The sequence below is a fragment of the Oryctolagus cuniculus genome, chromosome 3, assembly GCF_964237555.1.
Source record: "Oryctolagus cuniculus chromosome 3, mOryCun1.1, whole genome shotgun sequence".
Classification (NCBI taxonomy): domain Eukaryota; kingdom Metazoa; phylum Chordata; class Mammalia; order Lagomorpha; family Leporidae; genus Oryctolagus; species Oryctolagus cuniculus.
This window is the reverse complement of record NC_091434.1, coordinates 62784372-62807392: the sequence shown is the minus strand read 5'-3', so window position 1 is coordinate 62807392 and position 23021 is coordinate 62784372. Positions and strand designations below refer to the sequence as shown.

Sequence of the window (23021 nt, the reverse complement as noted above, 5' to 3'; positions counted from 1 at the left end):
ATTTAGGACCCTTTTCCTAGATTGCAGTGCACAGAAAGGGGACAAGGTGCTGGGAGAAGGCCTGTGGTCTTTTAACTGCCCAGACTGGCAGGGGATCCAGCATCATGAACTTGAATGTTCTGCTTCCACTCTCATTCATGAGGACGGAGAGGCACCTATGAACCTGCAGTAGACTTCTTCATATAAGGCACTCACTGGTCTGCCAAGCCCTGACTGCTCTTTGGTGTGTCATAAAATTTGTCAGATTCAGGAATTGTCTTATAAATAAAATTGTAATATCAGGGAATTAAGACCCCTGAGAACTCAATGTGTAAAGGCAACAGGGAAAGTAAACTGTCTTTGTTTAGCTATGATAGAAAACATCCATTATCCCATGGCAGCCAATCCTATATCGTTTTTGCCTAGCTGTTACTTCAGAACCATTTTAGTGGCTATCCTACTGCCAGGGTTGTTTTGGGGAAATAATTACATGAATGTTATTCATTGTCAAAAGAAGTGGTTTTGGCCAACACAAATCTGAGAATAACTATTTGTCATTATAATTTGAGAGCACTTCAAAATGTCCATGAAATATGGAGTTAAAAGATAATTTTATTTTGTAGGAAAACATTTTGAAAGCCATGCATACAAGGAGTCTTCAAAAAGTTCATGTGTAGGCCGGCGCCGCGACTCACTAGGCTAATCCTCCGCCTTGCGGCGCCGGCACACCGGGTTCTAGTCCCGGTCGGGGCGCCGGATTCTGTCCCGGTTGCCCCTCTTCCAGGCCAGCTCTCTGCTGTGGCCAGGGAGTGCAGTGGAGGATGGCCCAAGTGCTTGGGCCCTGCACCCTATGGGAGACCAGGATAAGTACCTGGCTCCTGCCATCGGATCAGCGTGGTGCTCCGGCCGCGGCAGCCATTGGAGGGTGAACCAACGGCAAAGGAAGACCTTTCTCTCTGTCTCTCTCACTGTCCACTCTGCCTGTCAAAAAATAAAATAAAATAAAATGAAATGAAATGAAATGAAATGAAATGAAAGTATATGGGGGCCGGCGCCGCGGCTCACTTGGTTAATCCTCCGCCTGTGGTGCTGGCATCCCATATGGGTGCCGGGTTCTAGTCCCAGTGGCTCCTCTTCCAGTCCAGCTCTCTGCTGTGGCCTGGGAAGGCAGTGGAGGATGGCCTAGGTGTTTGGGCCCTGCACCCGCGTGGGAGACCAGGAAGAAGCACCTGGCTCCTGGCATTTGGAATGGCGCAGCGCCAGCCATAGCAGCGATTTGGGGGGTGAACCAATGGAAGACCTTTCTCTCTGTCTCTCTCTCACAGTCTAAATCTACCTGTCAAATAAAAAAAAAAAAGAAAGAAAGAAAGAAAGTATATGGCCTAATTTCTACAAGTGTGAGAATACTTACTCAGTAACATATCAGTTAGACGTGGATCTTGAGATAGCTGGTTTAGATGTGAATTCATTCTTCTAAATAGGATGGACTACTCAGGGTGCTCTTTAGGGAAGCCCTAGTCTCAGACCCTCCAAGCATGCCCTCTCCTATTTCTGGAAGAAATTCCAGGGAAGTTTGTAAGGCTCAGGAGCTCCTTAATGTGTATATCTTTCACAGGTCCTAAGGCACAAGGGATGTTTGCCACTGGTGTCTGTGGTAACTGAGCTCAAAGAGGACATTTGTTTCTGTTCACTGGAAGTAGTTATATTGGTAACTAAATAGGTGATTGCTCAGTCATAATCTGTATTGCATTAGTAGAGTCAAAGAAAGTAGGAGTAACATGAAAGTATCTCTTAAATAACTACTGCATGCTTAGATGATGTCTAAGTTTGCAAGTTCAGTCTACCCTTCCCCTGCCCCTCTGCTCCTTTTTGTTATTGCTTCTCCGTTTCCCCCTTGCCCTAGGCATTTAAATTGAGCAGCCTGACCTTCCTGGCTGCTAGTGGGAAGGAAGGGGTCCGCCCAGCTCACCCTAGGGAGTTCCAGCAAATAGAAGAGACTGGTGATTGCTAAAGAGACATCTGTCAAGTGAGCGCTGTTAATGTGCCTGTTGTCCTTGAGCTCCAGGGCCAGAGGAGTGTGAAGGTGGACTGTGTGACTCCTAACTGGTTTGCAAATGGAAAGTTTTATGATGCGAGTGATTTCCATAAATTAATTGTGAACAGTAAGAGACACTGTTATTTTTTAAAGGAGAGTTTACTTTTATCCCTGTTTATCTCAGCAGGTGGAAACTCCCCCATACTTTCCTCTGGTTCCTTCCTGACTCATGGTTTTTGTCTGTCCCTCTCCTTCAAGGGAGATGAGAATAAAAAACAATCACGGTTCTGTTTTTCCTTCGCTATCTCAGTCACTACCTGAAATCTAGAATGGATGCAGCGAACAAGCAGTTTTGAGTGATACTGTGATAAGATTTAGTGCTTTTTATTTGCATCTCTTTTTTGTGAAAACTGTTTTTGTTATGAGAGGACAAAAAGAAAGTGTGATAAACTATCCATGCTCCCGATTTAACTGACATCTGTGCAAGATGGAGCCAAACTACCAATTCCAGCCCAGTTTCTCTCCTAAATTTAGTAGTTGGAAGGGGGGTGGGGGGGAACCTGTGGCCCACAGGCTGAATAAGGCCAGTGAAATCATTTGGTTTGGCCCTGCCAAGGCAAAAACAGGCAGGACTTGAAATTCAGTAAATCTGTAGCAGGCTAATTTTTAAGTTGATAATTTTGTATGGCCCACGAATGATGTTATAAATGTCCACATGGCCCTAGGCACCCTGATATATGTAAAGGATCTCGCATGTCTCTGAGCATACAGTGGGATCTGCCTGCACATCTGCTTGTGCTGCCCAGGTTCTGGTTCCAAGTCACAAATGGATTGAGCATTTCCACGTAGATGTTCTACTGTCTGTGCCTTAAGTCAACGTGAGTAAGCCAGTTTGCTCTCAGGGCTTGGAGGTGGGTTCCCTGCCTTTCTCCTTGGCTCCTCTCACATTCAGTAGGTTAACAAGTCCTGTGGATCATTTCCTCCTGCAGAACATCATTTCCGTCTGCCTTCTCCCAGTTGTCAGCCCCCTAACCCGGACTCCCGTCACCTCCATTCACAGTCTCACAGAGTGCCTTGCCTCACTTTCTCCTTCGCGGCCTCACCGTTTCAAATTGCCTCAATGACAGATTCATGCTAAAGATCCTTCAAAGAATCTCTGTTCACTGTACGATGACGATCCAGTGACCACCACGGTCTGGTCCAGCCTCATGTCCCAGTCTCCTCCCCACATGTACCATTTTGTCTGCTAAGGGTTCCTATAGTTTCCTCATCTCTTTCTCTGCATTTATCTTTCCAGTGCAGAACTCCCACCACTCTTCTGTTCACCTGGTGCCTCCAGCTTACGCAACATTTTCACTGACTACTCAAACGGGCGTCACCCTCTCTCATCTCTGAACTTTTATGTAGAACCTTCTGATAATATTTGGCATTTTTGTATTTTTTATCTTTTTATGTGCTGATAGCCTCAACTATGTTGTGAGCTCTTTTAAGTAAGACTGCACATTGTAATTCCTTTGAGACAAGTTTTTTACTGCAAATTTAATGTATCCTGGAGGATGTTTTTATATACTTGGAAAAAATAAGTCTACCTATCATGATCAGTTTCAAGCCACCAGCATTCCAAACACAACTTTGGGAAGAGATGCTCAGTAGTTTTCCCATTATATAGATTTTCTGGCAGGGGCCCAAACCCTTGGGCCATCTTCCACTGCTTTTCCCAGGCCATTAGCAGGGAGCTGGATCGGAAGTGGAGCAGCCAGGACATGAATTGGCCCCCAATGGGATATGCTGACATTGCAGGCAGTGGCTTAAGCAGCTGTGCCACATTGCCGGCCCTTATATAGGTTTTCCACAAACTAAATACTGTAGAACTAAATAGCATTGAAAGCACAGACAGTAGTCAAATGTAATAACATAATTAGGAATCAATGAGATTTGAGTAGTCATTACCTCTGCTTTTATTATAATTAAATCATTGATAAGTTTATAGAACTTAAATATTTAAGATAGGCTATGGTTAACAGCAGGCTTTCACATTTCTTGAACATTTAACAGGGGCTCTCATACTTCTGTATAAGTGCACACTGAATTTCTTATAGTCTTTGGTGATGTAGTAGCAAGAATCTAACAGTATATTCTAGGTGTTGACACAGATTTAAAAAGGATAAGAGAAAAATAAAGGGAGAGGGGCCAGCACCGTGGCTCACTTGGTTAATCCTCTGCCTGCAGCGCTGGCATCCCATATGGGCACTAGGTTCTAGTCCTGGTTGCTCCTCTTCCAGTCCAGCTCTCTGTTGTGGCCCAGGGAAGCAGTGGAGGATGGCCCAGGTGCTTGGGCCCCTGCACCTGCTTGGGAGACCAGGAGGAGGCACCTAGCTCCTGGCTTCAGATCGGCACAGAGGCCAATGGGGGAGTGAACCAATGGAAGGAAGACCTTTCTCTCTCTCTCTCTCTCTCTCTCTCTCACTGTCTATATCTTTACCTGTAAAATAAAAAAAATAAATAAATGGATAATTATCAGTCCCTTGGGGCCACAGCCATTACAAGAACTTTATGATTCACAGGCCCATTCCTGAGTTATGTTTAGCTTATCCTTTGGTTTAATACAAAGTTTAAGTTTCTTAAAATCCAATGAGCAGATAATACAGCAAGTTCTTCCCGTTCAGTTTCTACAGATTCCTAATTGCAGATCCCCGCCCTGGGGTTTCACTGTAGGTAAAAAGATGAAAAAGTAGGAAAAAAAAAAGTATATCCTGAGAAACCTTAAAATTGCATCAACCCGTTTGGAATAATAGACTTTTAAAGCAGTGAGAGAAAAAGTTTTCCTCCCTTTTTTCTCTTCAGGTTTTATTTAACCTACTATAAATATACTTGAGAACTATGTGCCTTCTTCACTCTCAGAAAGCAATGAGACAATAAATGTGTGGTCAGTACATCTTCTGGTGTGGTTAGCCCCATGGAGGAGAGGTTGGAAATAAAACACTTATACACATTTTCTAATAAAGATCTGAGACAATATTAGTCCTTGGTTTTTATTACAGATTTTCCATTCTTTCTTTGCAAAACAAAGAACATCTGTGTGTGTTGGTAACTGCTGTCCTGTGACTAAGTTTCGTATGTAGCTCACCAGGTGAAGGAGCGAGGGCAGTTGGGACCTGAGTGACCTTGTGCCCCTGTGATTTCACCATTGATGAAGTCAAGACTCCACCTGGTATTTAATAGGTTGGAAGACTTTAGTAGTCGTTCCGTTCATGTTTCGTTCAGATCTGAATTTGTGTGTATGTGTGTGTGATCAACCATGACTCATAAACTGTCATAAATATACGATATGTGATAAAACTTTTGAAAGAAGGAACAAAGGGACTGATTAGACATTTAGGACTTACCCATAAACCAGTACTGAGGAACGCTCCTCCCTTGAGATGTTGTGTATAAAGGGAATTATACTTTCAAGTCAGTTAGGAAAATGCTAAACAAAATCTTTCTTGCATTATACATCAGTAAATTAATGACACTGATATGTCCTGATGTAAGAACTTTATTTACTAAGCACTCCTTAAATTTAGTATATTTTGAATTTTGTCTTCTAAGATTTCATTGTTAAAAATCCAGACTTCTGTTTCTATTAAAAATTGGGAGATTTGGGGACATTGAGCCCAGATCTCTAATGGCAGCACTAGACTGGCCTCCTTAGTAACTTCCAACTTTGATGGGCATTTACTGTGATAGGCTGCAGTCTTCACCTGTCCTTGTTGTATTTCAATACTCACTAATTCTGATTTCCTGGTCCCTGAAAGCATTAGAATTTGCAAATGCCGGTCCTGGATGTCAAATAGTCATGGTAATGTCTACCTCACCAATAGAGGTCTCCCTAGATATTCAGAAGCATCATCTCAAACTTAACATGCTCAAAACTGAACTCTTAGTTCTCTCAAATCTGCTCCTTCCACTTTCCCTGTCTCAGTAGATGACAGCTCCTTTCATTTGGTAAGTTCAGAAACACAGCAGTGACCCTTGGTTCCTCTCTCTCTCTTTCTTACAACCTCCCTCCAAACCATCTGCAAAGCCTGTTGGTTCTGCCCTCAGGTTATCTCATTTTGCCATCAATTGCCACCTCCTCCCACTCCACCCTGCTGAGTCACCATCAAGTCTCAGCTGGACGATTGCCATAGTTTTCTCTGTTTGAATTAACTTGTGATTGCAAGGCAGAAAGACAGAGACAAAGAGAGCTCCAGTGTTTCACTCCATAAATGCCCATAATAGCCAGAGGTGGACCAGGCTGAAGCCAGTAGCCTGGAACACAATCTGGTTCTTCCACGTAGGTGGCAGGGACCCAAGGACCTAAGCCATCACCCGCTTGCCTCCCAGCGTACACATGAGCAGGAAGCTAGAATCAGAAGCATAGGCAGGGCTTAGGCCCAGGCATTCAAAAATAAGATGCATCCCAAGCAGCGTCTGTGCCAGACACCTGCCCCTTCCGTAGTTGTATAACTGGTCTCCCTGCTCTAAGCTTGTCCAACATACAGGGCATTCCTCTCTACGTTATCAGCAGCAACACATTCCAGAACCAACAGTGGCCTGCTCAGCTCACTGATGACAGGTGATGGTCATTCCTTTTAGTGATTCAGTGAGACATATACAGATGTAACCATGAGCTGATGGCGTTGGGTAGGTTTGATAGCAGCAGCATCTATTACTATACGTGCAGCCTTCAATATAAGAGAAGAAGGTGCCTAGAAAACCAGAAAGTTAAAATGCTCTTCAGTAATGTCTATATTTCATATACAATATTTTCATAAAAATTTTCTTTTTAGACAAGCTGGTGTAAAAAAAAATCTCTGGCACATCCGTGAAGCTCGACAAGCTGAATGTCCAAGAAAGGCCTTCTGTATACTTTGAGTGGACTTTGTAAGAATGCATTTGCCAATCACTCTTGAGTTATGTATTGCTCCCTTAGCACTAACAGTGATTTTCTTTTCCACATCCCCATTGGCCTGAGACACTATTAACCAAATGGTTGATAAACCAGGAGTGGGCATTGTGGCACCTCAGGTTAGGCTGCTACTTGGAATGCCCATACCCCACATTGGAGTGCTTGGTTCAAGTCCTGGCTACTCCATGCTTCCAACATGATTTCCTGCTTGTGCACCTAGGAGGCAGTGGATGGTTGGCCCAAGTACTTGAGTCCTTGCCACCCACATAGGAGACCCAGATGGAATTCCTGATCTCTGGCTTTGGTTGGGTCTAGTCCCAGCTATTAAGAGTTCTATGGGAATGAACCAGTGGATGGAAGATATTCCCTGCTTTCTTTCTCTCTGTATCATTCTGCCTTTCAAAAAAATAAATAAATGCTTACAAATAAAAATGATACACAGACCAAAATGGTAATAGTTATTATCATGGAGTACTGGTATCATAGGTGAATTTTGTTATCAGTGATTTCCTGAATTTTCTGTATTTTTACTACACATGTTGTTTTTGGAATACATTTGGATTATTCATGTGCTTGTTGGCAACTGCTATTAGACTTTTCCAGTAAAAGCTGTGAGTAGGGGCTGGCATTGTGGCATAGTGCTGCTGCCTGCAACACTGGCATCCCATATGTGTGACAGTTCATGTCCAGGGTGCTCTACTTCTGATCCAACTTGTGACCACTCTGGTGGATCCAGCTCCACCTCTGATCCAGCTAATGATTTGGGAAAAGCAGTGGAGGCCTCTCCCATTCACGTGGGAGACCTGGATGAAGTTCCGGGTTCCTGGCTTCAGCCCATCCCAGCCTGGGCCATTGCAGCCATCTGAGGAGTTCACCATTGTATGGAAGATATCTCTGTCTCTCTGTCTCTGTTTTCCCCCCACCCACTGTAACTCTGACTTTCAAATAAATAAATAAATATTTAAAAAAAAAAAAAAAACAGCTGTGAGCAGTCCTCTCATGGCTTTCTTGCCACCACCGTCTTTGGCGATCCTGCTGCCCTTGCTCGGGTTTTGCAGTGTGTGTGCAGTCCGTAGCAAATGTGCTGAAATTGAGAGCACAGGAAGGAGATGTGCCGCCGGCACTCGGAGGCTCATTGCCCACAAATGATTCAGAACCCAGCGTTACCCGTGTAAGAATCTGTTCGCTGCCTTCCCTGGTGCCTGCGGCAGCGCTCGCTGCAGGCCAGGTTTTGTCCGCTTTTCACTTCAGGTTCTCCCCTAATTACCTTATGATGGCATTTTTATAGCAGTGAATTTGCTTGTCAGATGCAAAGCTCGCTCTGTTAGGTTCTTGGGCACAGCAGCACACAGAGCCGTGCTACCGTCGGTTACTGAACCCCTGAGGGTCTCTCTCAGGAGGCTGTGGATTAGGCCTGGGAATCTGCCAATTGCACGAGTTTCCCCAGGAGACTTCTGCTCACCCAGGTGTGCAAATCATCACTGTCACAGACTAGCATTTTAGGTGTTACATGAGGATTGGGAAGACATCCTCCTCAAGGATCATAAGTCTATCATACTGCTTTATTTGATTTTAAACTTAGACTAAAATATTATTTCCCTCTGTCTACCTCCTACAGTGACTTCCCTAGACTGTAAGTAAAATGCTCTCGCAGATACAGAAAAGTCCCCCATATATTGTGTATTTCATACAAGGTGCCAGCTGCCTTCCTTTTTTTTTTTAAGAAAACTTTTATTTAATAAATACAAATTTCATAGGTACAGCTTTAGGAATACAACAGTTCTTCCCCCCCCATACCCATCTTCCTGTCCCACCTCCTGCCCCCTCTCCCATCCCATTCTTCATTAAGATTCGTTTTTAATTATCTTTATATACAGAAGACCAACTCTATACTAAGTAAAGATTTCAACAGTTTGGTGCTAGGCTTCTTGACATAAGATATGCTCAGGGAACGATGGTTTTGGAAATGATTCTCTGTTGTCTCCTTGTCTGGTCTTCAAATCAGTTACTTGGTGTGACAGCTACTTCTGGTGGCGCTTTGGATTTCTGCTCACCAAGAAGCAGACCCACAACTTGAAGGTGTCCATTATTTTAATAGTACAATTCTAAGTCCTAACTCTACAAGCAGAATACTAGAAATCAAATGAATATAAAAGATATGAAGTTTCATGGGAAACTTGGAGCAAGTTTTTTTTTTTTTTTTAAAGATTTATTTATTTACTTGAAAAACAGAGTTATATATAGAGAGAGATAGCATCCATTGGTTCATTCCCCAGAAGGCTGCAATGGCTGGAGCTGATTCGATCTGAAGCTAGGAGCTAGGAGCTTCTTCTGGAACTCCATTGTGGGTGCCGGAGCCCAAGCACTTGGGCCATCCTCCCCTGCTTTCCCAGGCACATTAGCAGGGAGCTAGATCAGAAGTAGAGCAGCTGGGGCTGGAACTGGTGCCCATATGGGATTCTGAAATCACAGGCGGCAGCTTTACCCACTGTGCCACACAGCTGGCCACTGAAGCAAATTTTTAAAACCATGTTTGAGGTGCCAGGTCATGCATGAGCTGGGTCACTTTTGTGCTCTTTATTGCCCATGTTGGGCAATCTAAACGTGTCTGAGCAGGAACTTAGGCACCGTGTATATAAGTATTATTGCAAATATTTGTTCATTCTTCCATTCAGCAATTATTTATGAGTGCACATAGGCACATCGTAGATAAAAGTGCTCTGAAATTCCAAGTATGACCACACAGTGCCACTCTCTCCCTCAGAGGTTCCTACCTCCATGATAAGAAGATAGACAGGAGTTTTTCCTTTTAGCCTGTGGTTGTTCGCAAATTCATGTGAGTGCTGGTCATCCTGAAAACTTCTGTGCACTCTGGGTAATTGTGAAAGCCTTTTCGAAAATTACAGATTAACTTTGATGATGTTCTCAAATCACAGGCAACTTCTCTTTCTTTTAAATTCACCTCTTGTTCCAGAACCTTTGCTCTCGAAATGGCCTACTGTTTGCTGATATTATTTGCCATTTGTTTGTGATTGCTGCAATGAAGTATGATCGGTGTCTGCTTTTACTCCTGTTGCTGTGGTTTCCAGTGATTTTGTTATACTGCCGAGGGTTCAGAGTGTAGAAAGAGGAGTGAGTTCACCAGTATGTTTCCTGGTTGTGTTTCTATCTGAGGGCAACCATAGGAATTTTCTGCTTATTCCTGTGTATTGTATCAACTTCACAGTCAAGATCACTGAACTACTCTCAGCCATCAAAGGGCCACTTAAGGGATCCAAATGGTATTTCCTACAATGCAGGGTTCCCAAAAGCAGACCAGGTCAACGTGGGGTTGTAGCTATTGATTCAGAATGACTCGGGTATTCTGTGTAGACTGTGATGACTCTGTTTTATGCCTTCCAGGGTTTACCAGGGTACTGTGTGGACTTTATCCAGTTATTATCTGTAAAATGTTCTATTTTCCTTTGTTTTAGCGGAGAATACATGGAGGCCCACCATTAATGCACTTGTGCCATCTATCAGTGAGAGCAAGGTCATTGCTATGATAGGGAAAGTAGTAGGGTTACTGCTTATGGGCATCGTTCTGTGGCAGCGAGAATGTATAAGGTTTCTAGAAATTTATTCTTGCACTGTTTGTAACTGAGGTGGTAGCTGCCATTTATTGAGTGCCTACTGTATACCAGCTCTGGGCAGCACTATACATACGCTAGATATCAACTCTGTGACTTGCAGTGTTTCATAAGGTAGATGTTATCAACCCATTTTACAGATAGACGCTAAGACAGATATGTCTACATCATATGGTAAATAGAATGAGGATTCATATGCTGGTCTGTGTTACAAAACACGTATTTTTTCCTCTTTATCGTACATTGCATCCCCAAGGTAAAAGCTAGCTCACTTGCATTTGGTTCTTGAAAATTGGAAATTGGAAATTAACCTTCAGGTTGCTACAAAGATTGCAAACTAACTGCCTTGGGGCCGGTGCTGTGGCGCAACAGGCTAAGCCCCTGCCTGTGGTGCTGGCATCCCATAAGGGCACCAATTCTTGTCCCAGAAACTCCTCTTCTGATCCAGCTCTCTGCCTGTGGCCTGGGATAGCAGTAGAAGATGGCCCAAGTGCTTGGGCCCCTGCACCCATGTGAAAGACCTGAAGGAAACTCCTGGCTCCTGGCATTGGATCGACCAAGCTCCAGCCACCATGGCCATTTGGGGAGTGAACTAGGGGATGGGAGACTTCTCTCTCTGTTTGTCTGTAATAAGCTCTCCCTCTCTCCCTCCCTCCCTCCCTCCCTCTCTCTCTCCCTCCCTCCCTCCCTCCCTCCCTCCCCCTCCCTCCCTCCTTCTCTCCCTTTACTCGTTTCTATCTCTGTAGAGGATGCCTTGTGATGTTCAGTTACTATTGAAGGCATATGCTATTTGAAATTGCTGTAGGTTTTGTCTTTCAGCATTACCTTTAATTCCACTAGAAGGCAATATTTAAATTGGATTTTAAAGTAAAATCTTAATTCAATTCAATTCCAATTCCAGCACTTACTGACTCTGTTCCTCTCTTGACCTCTCTGTGTCTGTCTGATCAGCCACAAATTAAGATTGAGTAGTCGTAGGCCGGCGCCGCGGCTCAACAGGCTAATCCTCCACCTTGTGGCGCCGGCACACTGGGTTCTAGTCCCGGTCGGGGCACCGGATTCTGTCCCAGTTGTCCCTCTTCCAGGCCAGCTCTCTGCTATGGCCCGGGAGTGCAGTGAAGGATGGCCCGAGTCCTTGGGCCCTGCACCCCATGGGAGACCAGAATAAGTACCTGGCTCCTGCCATCGGATCAGCACGGTGCGCCAGCTGCAGCGCGCCAGCCATGGCAGCCATTGGAGGGTGAACCAACGGCAAAGGAAGACCTTTCTCTCTCTCTCGCTCTCGCTCTCACTGTCCACTCTGCCTGTCCAAAAAAAAAAAAAAAAAAAAAAAAAAGATTCAGTAGTCGTTACTCAAAGACTTGTTGTGAAGATGGAATGAACTAATCCATGTAAACCAAGTAGAAAGAGATACAGAAAGCACAAAATATCAGTGACCAGCATCATCATCACCAGTACTTCCCTAAGAAGGTGATGAGCATCACTAACATAGTATTGCTATTGTTAAGAGTAGCCATGATTAGAAGAGAGGTCTGCCTACTGCCGAAAGCTTGGAGAAAAGTTCCTACATTGTTTTGAACATTTTCCTTTAATATTTTTCTTAAAATTTGTGACTATAAAAAGAATTTAGATAAGATAGATGAAGTTTCAGTGGAATTAACATTCAGAGAGCAATGATCCAATGGGATGTGTTGTCCATAATTTGAGTGACAAGTGAATCTATGCAGAAATTTATAGTCACAGCCTACAGTATTTCCTGTAATTTCTTTGTATCTTGGAAATGAAATTAGTGTGAGGAAATGACAAGAATGTGCAGCAGGTCTGCTGGACTCTTGTTTTGGGAGTCAGGTTCGTCTCTGCACGAGCTGTGCAGCTATTGTGAAGGGTCCCATTGTCTGCCTGTTTACCCACCTCCAATACCCAGTGCCCTGCGCTACAGCCATGTTGGCTGATTTCCACTTGCTGCCCAGGAGGTATCAAGATCAGTGAATGCTAACCCCGGGGATATACTTTTACCAAATTAAGGAGCTGGCAGTGAATAGGTGTCCTAGACTCCCGATTTTTAAGCTAAACATGCACCAGCTCCCTCTGAGCAGGAGGACCAAGGGGCGGGTAAGTAATTGTGCCTTCTCTGTGCGTTCCAAGTTTCTTCAAAAGCTGACTTGGCAATGAGTTTGTGAATTAAGGATTGGAGGAAAAATTTGATTTTAAAAGAGTAATTAATAGGTATACGTAACTGTTTATGTAATTTGCTTATGTAATATGTATAACACCTTGAAATTAGTGGCATGTGTTTCCAAGTCACTGTGAAAGAATATCAAGATAGCTATCCTGTGAAGGAGGTACAAAAAATTATAGTCCAAATAATGGTCTTAAAGAACTTTATAAGAATAACTAATCTTTATAATGGAAGGAGCTGTGAAATTAAATTTTATTTGTTCCCCTGGATCAATTGTAGCTTTAAGCCTAATAAGCAATAATTCTGTAATTAAGCCACTAGATTTTTTTTTGGCTTAAATGTTATGTTCTTTAAACATTTTCAAAAGTTTTATCCTGGGATTTTTATGATTCCAAGCTGAAGCTGCGTGATACTTGTATGCCTAATTATGCATTAATTATTGCTTGTAATTGCTTTCTACAAGTTAATCAGAAAGCACTGAGAAGTTCCAGAAATTTTTGACTAGCAAGAATGTGCAGGTGTTGTGCTAGGATGGGGTGGGTTGGTGGGGAGAGGAGATGAACATGAACTTGTCCCTACCTTCAGGAACCTTCAAACCTAGCTATACTCCAAGACTGGGTATGATGAGTTTAAACTCATCTTTATAGCTGCTATTAAAATATAATCTTCAGGTACTTAGATATTTCCTTTAAAATAATGAGGAGATATATGTATGATTAAAATATACTAAATTGATTTTTATTTAAAATATACCAAATTACACTTGATCTTAGCCAAAAGGCCGAGAAGCGATAAAAAATATATCAAATTGATTCGTGTGTCTTTGGCTTGATTAGGAAATTAGAGAATTTAGCTTTCTTCCCCTGAGCAGTTGACTTGAGTTAATCTTTTGTTTGCTGCTTACATAGTTGCTAAGGTCAAGTTTCTTTCCTGGTTTTGCTGCTCATACTATTTTGAGGAGGTAAGGGGTGAAGGTCGTGATTGGATTAATCCCTGGCCTACAGAAATGTACTCAGCTTCATTGGATCTTGTATCCAAGAATATAATCATAACAAATGCAATTCCCTTGTTTTGTTTTTTTTTTTTTTTCTGTTGCTCCGTCATTTGTGCCTGGTGCAGTATAGGTGCCCAATAATGTTTTGTCAGTTAATTGAATGAACAAATGAGTGAATGTATGAATGAATGAATGAATGGCGTATTTCACTAGAAGTATCTGTTATCCTGCTTTATTATATTTACTTGACTGAACTTTATGTTAATAAAAAAATAGCAAGAGGAAGGGAACTTTCCTACTAAAGTATGTGACTTCTCTATAGTTCTAATTCTTTTATTTTTTTTTATTTTTAACTGTACATTAAAACTGGAGTCTAGGGCCGTGACTGTGGCATAGAGGGTAAAGCCACAGCCTGTGGTACCAATTTCCCCTATGAGTTCCAGTTCAAGTCCCAGCTGTTCCACTTCCAATCCAGCTCCCTGCTAATGCACCTGGGAAAGCAGCAGAAGATGGCCCAAGTACCTATGTGGAAAAATCGATCAATTAATCAATCAAACAATCTTAAAAAAAAAAAAAAAAAACTGCTGTGGCCTGGGAAGGCAGTGGAGGATGGCCCAAGTGCTTGGGCCCTGGACCCACATGGGAGACCAGGAGGAAGCACCTGGCTCCTGGCTTCAGATCGATGCAGCGCCGGCCGTGGCAGCCATTTAGGGGGTGAACCAACAGAAAAAGGAAGACCTTTCTCTCTGTCTCTCTCTCTCACTGTCTAACTCTGCCTGTCAAAAAAAAAAAAAAAAAAAAATTAGCAGCACAGGTGTCAGCCAGGGTTGGCTCCCAGTCCAGCTGTCAGTCATTATCTCGGGGAACCTTGGGCATACTTTCTTTTTATTATTATTTTTTTTTTTTGACAGGAAGAGTGGACAGTGAGAGACAAAGAGAAAGGTCTTCCTTTGCCATTGGTTCACCCTCCAATGGCTGCTGCGGCTGGCGCACCACGCTGATCTGAAGCCAGGAGCCAGGTGCTTCTCCTGGTCTCCCACGGGGTGCAGGGTCCAAGGACTTGGGCCATCCTTCACTGCACTCCCGGGCCTCAGCAGAGAGCTGGCCTGGAAGAGGGGCAACCGGGACAGAATCTGGCACCCCAACCGGGACTAGAACCCGGTGTGCCAGCGCCACAGGCAGAGGATTAGCCTATTGAGCTGTGGCGCCCGCTGGGCATACTTTCTCGAAACCTAGTTTTCCGATTTGCATCATTTGAATACTGTAAATTACAAGCTAAAATACCGTTCTATGCACACTAGTTGTTTAAGTAATAAACCCTTTAAAAAGTCCATAGCAAATGATTATTATGAAAAAACTATTCATGGACTTCAAAATTTTTCACATCAAAACAAACATCTCTTTTTTGAAAGATTGATTTATTCAAAAGAGTTATAGAGAGAAAGACACAGAAAGACATCTTCCATCCACTGGTTCACTCCCCAGATGGCCTCAAAGACCAGGGCTGAGTCAGTCTGAAGCCAGGAGCCAGGAGCTTCATCTGGGTCTTTCACATGGGTGGCAGGGGCCCAGACACTTGGGCCATCTTCTGCTGCTTTTCCCAGACCCTTAACACGAAACTGAGAGAGATAGAATCTCCCAACTACTGGTTCACTCCCTAAATGGGCGCAATGACCAGGGTTGGTCCAGGTTGAAGCCAGGAACCTGGCATTGCATCCAGGTCTCCCACATGGGTGACGGGGGTCCAAGAGCTTGTGACATTTTCATAGCCTTCCCAGGCACATCAGCAGGGAGCTGCATAGGAAGTGGAGTATCTAGGACTCAAACTGGCACTCCAGTATGGGATGACAGCATTCACAGGTGGCAGCTTAATGCGCTGTGCCACAATGCCACCCCCTCCCACACACAAAGAAAAACAAACATTTTTTGATCAGAAAACTATTAAGAAATAAAATTTTTAAACTGTGCCTATAAACCTACTACCTTTCTTTAGTCCCATTAACATTCTGGAATAAATTGTAATTATAGGTATAATATCATCATACTATACAGATTTTTTAGCTTAATTTTTTAAAGACAAATCATATTGCCATTTTGGTATTTTCTTAATAGTCTATACTATTTTTATATGTATTAGATATATTTTACTCAAATAATGCTTCAATAAACATGTATTTTTCTAGTATCATTGCATGCTTATCTGCTTCTTTCCTGAGACATCTAGCTATGGGCTTTCTGGATCAATGAGGCATGCACTCCTTTCTCCAAAGATATTTGCAAAATTTCGCCTTAAAAAGATCATACCCAGTTTTTACTCCTTTCTCCCAACCTTGATCCATTCTTAAATCTGGTAGTTAAAAAACATCATTCTTTTGATTTTTATTTTTTTGAGTTCTTTTGAGGTTGAACATCTTTTCAAATTTTCTACGTTAGTTGCCTGTTCATGTACTTTGTGTGTTGAAATATTGGAATATTATATCACTAATCAAGAAATACTCTTTAGTCTTTGTAAAGGACACCTGTTCATTATATTTGATTAATTATTTTCTTTGTGTGCTTTAATAAGAAACTCTTAAGGACTAAAAGGTATTAATGCTGTGGACTATTTGAAATAGCCTTCTCTTTGTTGCCATTCTCTTTTGGACAGGTGAGAAAATTGCTATGTAAGGCTACAGTAGATGCACCATTCTTAGAGATGTAAAAATTTCAGACGTACTCTCTATTTGTGTGTGTCTCTCAAAAAGTTTGTGACTCTCTGAGTTAAAACTAGCATTGCAGCAGCAATTCAGCAGCAAAACCAGAAGAGGGGAAAACAGGCCCCTGCTCTGACGGATCTTCCTGACTGCTGGTGCTGCCTTTGGTCTGCTGAGGAACTTATCATTTCTATCACGGTCTGTATGCTCCCACTGCCATGACCTTCCACGTGAGAAATGAGCTGTCTTACGCTGGGCTGTGTTTCCTTCTACTTTCAGAGTATCCACATCCTGGAAAGAACTGCTTCCTCAAGCACCGAGCCCTCTGTAAGCCGGCAGCTGCTAGAACCAGAGCCAGTGCCCCTCTCCAAGGTCAGTGATGGGACGTGGTGGCTCTCTCCGATGCCCTGATGCCTGATCTGGCCCGATTGAACTGTCCCTACCTTTTACATTAGACGGCCATAAGGTAGCTCTGACACCAATCATAGGGCATTTCTTCCACTTCTTTCTCCCTTGAGTACAAACAGTTTCTCTGCCCTGTGTTAAAAGATAATAGATGAAAGTGTATTTTGCGGGGGCCGGCGCTGTGGTACAGCAGGTTAACGCCCTGGTCTGAAGCACCAGCATCCCATATGGGCGCCGGTTAGAGACCCAGCTGCTCTACTTCCGATCCAGCTCTCTGCTATGGCCTGGGAAAGCAGTAAAAGATGGCCCAAGTCCTTGGGCCCCTGCACCTGCGTGGGAGACCTGGAGGAAGCTCCTGGCTCCTGGCTCCTGGCTTCAGATGGCGCAGCTCCAGCCGTTGCAGCCAATTGGGGAGTGAACCAGTGAATGGAAGGTGTGTCTCTCTCTCTTTCTCTCTCTCTCTCTTTTTCCTCTCTCTGTCTTTCTTCTCTCTGTAACTCTGACTTTCAAATAAATAAATCAATCTTTAAAAAGAAAGAAAGAAAGTGTATTTTGCTGGGATTTGCAGGGTTACACACAAAGGTGTCAAATTCTCTTTATTTTAAAGTATGAAGGAAGGAAAAGCAATTGCCATTCCCGTTTGGAGAGATAAGCAAGTATTTCTATGTCAAGCTAATGGAAAAACAGTCACTGAATCCAGCAGTGATAATTAGTAATAACAGCTACCATTACTGCGCACATACTGCATACCAGGTACGATGTTAAGTGCTGAAAAACATAACCCAGTTTAGTGTCATTATGAACAACTCCATGAAATGTAGGTATTTATTACATTTTATAAATGTGGAAACAGAGTTAGTAGCTCTCCCAAAGTTTTTAAAAAGCAAAGCAGAAATTCAAACTTAGATAGGTCCCACCCCACAGCCCGTGCTTTTTGGCTCTTGCAGAGAGGGATGTTACACATTCCAAGTTCTAGTCCTTCTCTCTTCTGGCCTTCCTAGCAAGAGCTCTGCATGGAGCATTGAAGGTTAATTACTAAGACCTTTTGTGTTTTGTGGAAGCCACATTCCCTACCCTTCAGTGCACCCTTCCTCAGACGGGGGAAACATTTAAATTCATGTTGTCTCACATGCACAAATCCCGAAGAGTTGAAAGATGCCACCCTTCCCCTTCCCTGGCACTTTCACAGGGCTGGCTCCTTTATCAAAAAGCTCTAAAAGTAGAACGCATGCTGATTTTGAATTCAAGCAGAAAAACAGCACTTCACTTCCATTCCAAAGATGATTCACTTTGAAATGTGTGTAATCATTCCTTCCATTCTGATTTCCCTATATTAAGCATAATCCTTTAAAAAAGGACACTTTACTACCCAAGTATTATGAAATGTAGACACTTCCACGTAGTGTACTATGAAGATATTATAAGCAGTGAGATTTATTCTAGCAGACAGAAATAGACTACTAACCTGAAGGAAAATGGGAGTTATTAAAGTATAAAAATAATTCATAGATAAATAAAAAGCAGTCTGATTTCCATGTGAATAGCAAACAGAGAACGTGTACTTGGTAAATATAAGTGGAAATCTCTTTGGAACATCAGTTCTCTCCTATACTTAGCAAAAAAGAAAGAATAAATAAATGTAGGCAGTGGATAAGGCAGCCAACATGTATTCAGTACTTGCTTTGTGCCAGCCACACGATTAGAAGATGTATTTTCTCACAAAGCCGTCAGCTCCTTGGACTGGGTAATAATATTATTCTCATTTTTAACATTTTATTTATTTATTTATTTATTTATTTGAAAGTCAGAGTAGGAGAAAGGAGAGAGAGAATTGGTCCACTCCCCAAAGGGCTGCAATGGCTGGGACTGGGCCAGGCTGAAGCCAGGAGCCAGGAGCCAGGAGTCAGGAGCTTCTTCCTGGTCTCCCACGTGGGTCTAGTGTCCCAAGTACTTGGGCCATCTTCCACTGCTTTCCCAGGCTTATTAGCAGGGAGCCAGAACAGAAGCAGAGCAGCTGAGTCTCAAACTGGCACCCATATGGGAGGCAGGCAGCTGCTTAACCACAGCGCTGGCCTCTGTTCTTGTTTTAATGATAACTACAGCATAATTTCCCAGATAGAAAGACACAAGCTTGGTCAAGAAGCAGTTCCCCATAGAAAGAAGTTCCTGGTAACTGAGCTCACAGCAGCTGGGGTTGGGTCCACTGGCCTGATAAATGGATCTTGTTGGAGCACCAGCAGCATCCAACATCTCCATGTTGTTGCCCATTTGGATCTTGCTGTAAGATTAATAGACCCTTGAGGTTTTGTTGTTGTTTTGTATTAGTAGATATTCAATCCAGCACCATAGCATCTCACCAATTCTTAGATCCTTTAAGATGGACATCCTGAGTAGTAGAAGAACTTTTTTATATATATTTTATTTGAAAGGCAGAGTTACAGAGAGAGGGAGAGAGGGAGAGGGAGAGAGAAGTCTTCCATCTGCTGGTTCACTCCCCAAATGGCTGCAACAGCCAGGGCAGGCCATGCTGAAGCCAGCAGCCAGAAGCTTCATCTAGGTCTCCCTCCTGGGTGTAGGGGCCCAAGCACTTGGGCCATCCTGCTCTGTTTTCTAGACCATCAGCAGAGAGCTGAATTGGAAGTGGAGCAGCCAGGACATGTGGGATTCTGGTGCTGCAGTTGAAAGCTTAACGCCACAGCACTGGCCCTAGTGGAAGAATTTGCCTTGAAATACTCACTGTCCTGGCCCAGAATTTCTGCAAATTCTCTGTTCTATGCTTTCACCTCGTGCAGCATTTTTATGTGCACCCTCATTGTCACTACACACACACACACACACACACAACACATGCAAATGAACACATACAGTATACCCCAGAGAAAGGAAATGTCTGGCTTCTTTTTTTTTTTTTCAGCTGAAGAGACTAGGCCTGTTATTTTATTATGTTCTGTTTTTGTTTGCTGTTATTAGGTTAAAAGTATTTGTAAAGCTTGAATAACATCAAACATGTTTGTGTATGCGACTCCAGTCAAGCACTGACATGATCACATTAGGGCTTTGGCTCTGTCCCTGTAACTTGTAAACCTATGAAAATTGGAGATTGTGGAACAGAAAATAAATATCAATGGAAATTTCAAAAATAAACTTTTAATTTCCAAAGAGCTTAATTTTCTTAAAATAGACCTATTAAGCATAGGAGGGAGAATTTCAACAATGGAAAATCAAACTTAGAAGATTGTTTTGTACTGAAATGGGTCATTTCATTTCTTACACACCTTTTGGTAACATTATCATCAGTGTTTATAATTAAATTAGGGAGAACCTTGTTTGCTTCTTTGTTCCTTTGACAGCTTATTTCATTGTAAGAACTTCATTAGGATTCATCTCCATTTCTTTTGCTAGGATTCATTATATTGCATCAAAGCAAAGGGAGCCATGTGTTCAGTGCTGCTGTGTTTTAATTGGGCATGCCAATTAAAATGCCAGTTCAGGTACCCATGTCCCATATCAGAGAACCCGGGTTTGATTCTTTTTTTTTAATTTATTTTTTATTTATCTGAAAGACAGAGAGACAGAGACAGAGATCTTTCCTCTGGTTCACTCCCCCAGATCCCTGCAACAGTCAGGGCTGGGCCAGGCTGAAGCTAGGAACTCAATCAAAGTCTCCCACATGAGGGACAGGAATCCAGCTACTTGGGCTGTTACCCATTGCCTCCCAGGGTGTACATTAGCAGGAAGTTGAACACAGAAGTGGACCCAGGACTTGAACCCAGACAGCCTGATATGGAGTACAGGGGTCCCAAGCTCCATCTTAAGTGCAGTACCAAATACCAACCTCTGAAATGAATCTTTCATAACTGGGTTTGATTCTTGATTCTGGCTCCTGACTCCAGTTTCTTGCTGATGTGATCCTGGGAGACAGTGGTGATGGCTCAAGTGGTGGGGTTCCTGCTGTCCATGTGGGAGACATGGATTGAGTTCCTTGGCCCCTGGCTTGACATTTGGGGAGTGAACCAGCAGATGGGAGTTCTCTGTATCTTTGTGTGTGTCCCTCTGCCTCTCAAATGATTAAAGAAATAAATAAACAATATGAACTTCAAACATAAGAGAAGAAATACATTTTTAAGTTTCGGATTTTTCTGTTTTATGACCTCCATTTTTCCCTTTACAATTAAATTAAACTCCAAAGAAGAGATGAACAGCTGTGATAGAAGTCAGTAGCCAGAGCTCCACAGGGACAAGCTATTATCAGAGTTTAAGTAGAAGAATATTGGAAAAGCATTTGTATTTATTATTCCATGATTCCATTTTCACAAGTTATAGAGAGTATTTTTCATCACACATTCAGAAGGAGAGAGAGAATCTAAATCTGAGTTAAAACCCTAGCCTTTGAACAAGATCTGTCCATAAATAAGGATGTTACTCTTCTGTAGTTACTATCCATGAATGGGAACCCTCTAAATAGAAATGTCATAAATACAGCTGGTATCTCTCTGAGAGCTCTAATGAATGTATCTGTACATACATAGATAGCTATTCTTTTTTTTAAACAATTTATTTATTTGAGAGGTAGAGTTACAGACAGTGAGAGGAAGAGACAGAGAGAAAGATCTTCCTTCTGTTGGTTCACTCCCCAAATGACCACAACAGCTGGAGCTACGCTGATCTGAAGCCAGGAGCCAGGTGCTTCTTCCTGGTCTCCCATGCAGGTGCAGGGGCCCAAGGACTTGGGCCGTCCTTCACTGCCTTCCCAGGCCACAGCAGAGTGCTGGATTGGAAGAGGAGCAGCCGGGACTAGAACCAGAACCCACAGGGGATGCTGGCACCACAGGCGGAAGATTAACCTACCACGCCATGGTGCTGGCCCCGAGAGCTCTTCTTCTAACTTCTCAAGAATACTGAACTTTTAAAAACAAATAAGCAAAATCCATCTTTTAAGAAAACTTATATGTATTTATTGGAGAGAGAGAATGATGGAGAGAGAGAGATCCCATCCACTGGTCCACTCTGTAATTCTACTATTTAATTGAAGAGAATGATTATCTGCTTTTCTGGTGAGAGTAAAAGGCCAAAGATACTAGAACTTTTATAATGATTTATAGTTTGCTCCTGTAATTCTATCATTATTCATAAGCAGGACTCACTTGCTCAATTTTAATTCAGTATTAAAGAGTTAGGATGGTGCTCGCTTCGGCAGCACATATACTAAAAAAAAAAAAAAAAAAATAGGAGTTAGGATGCCACCGCCCTCCAGTTCTATACCACCTCCACTCATATTGCCTGAAAAACATGCACACCATACAGCCTGAAATTGTCTCATCAGAAACATTTTTGAAAATCACTCTGTTTCACAGTTTTGACCAGATCAATCACAGTTTCTGATAGGATTATCTTCAAGTAGAAAAGCATTTCTTGGGGCCGGCACTGTGGCGCAGTAGGTTAACACCCTGGCCTGAGGCGCCGGCATCCCATATGGGCACTGATTTGGGACCTGGCTGCTCCACTTCCCATCCAGCTGTCTACTGTGGCCTGAAAGGGCAGTGGAAGATGGTCCAGGTCCTTGGGCTCCTGTACCCATGTGGGAGACCAGGAAGAAGCACCTGGCTCCTGACTTCGGATCGGCACAGCTCCGGCCATTGCGGCCAACTGGGAAGTGAGCCATCGGATGGAAGACCTCTCTCTCTCTCTCTCTGCTTCTGCCTCTGCCTCTGCCTTCTCTCTGTGTAACTCTGACTTTCAAATAAATAAATAAATCTTTAAAAAAAAAAAGAAAAAGCATTTCTTGGGTAGTTACAGATTCTTTAAAGGGTTCTTAGTATCACCATATGAATGACCAGTTGGTGTATTTCCATAGAGTATATAATTCCTTGGGGATTACTAAGAAGGTGAAGACAGGACAGTGGTCTCAGGTTGTTTTTCCCAGGGCTGGGGGGGGTTGTAGCTAGGTTCATCTTAGGGAGGATGGACACTTGATGCCAGGTGTAGAAGGCTTTTCAGAGGCAGGGGCACCTCCAAGCCTTAAGAATGTTAGAATGAAGCCATGTTTGGGCACATCTTCTGGAAACACAAGTCAGTGTGAAAATCCCATCCCCTGTATTGTGTATTTGGATTTAACATCAATTTGACTTGCCATAGGGTAAGCAGCTGCTGAGATGACCTAGAAGAAAATGGAAA

The 23021-nt window shown here is 42.9% G+C and overlaps 1 protein-coding gene across 24 annotated transcripts in view; it reads left to right on the top strand.

Moving 5' to 3' along the window:
• Positions 1 to 23021, top strand: part of OSBPL6 (oxysterol binding protein like 6) — a 218780-nt gene that overhangs the window by 127916 nt on the left and 67843 nt on the right. For all 24 annotated transcript variants that reach the window (XM_070070615.1, XM_070070605.1, XM_070070611.1 and 21 more), the window contains one exon: positions 16722 to 16814. In XM_070070615.1, the coding sequence (XP_069926716.1) occupies positions 16722 to 16814 (93 nt within the window). The remainder of the gene's footprint in view (positions 1 to 16721; positions 16815 to 23021) is intronic.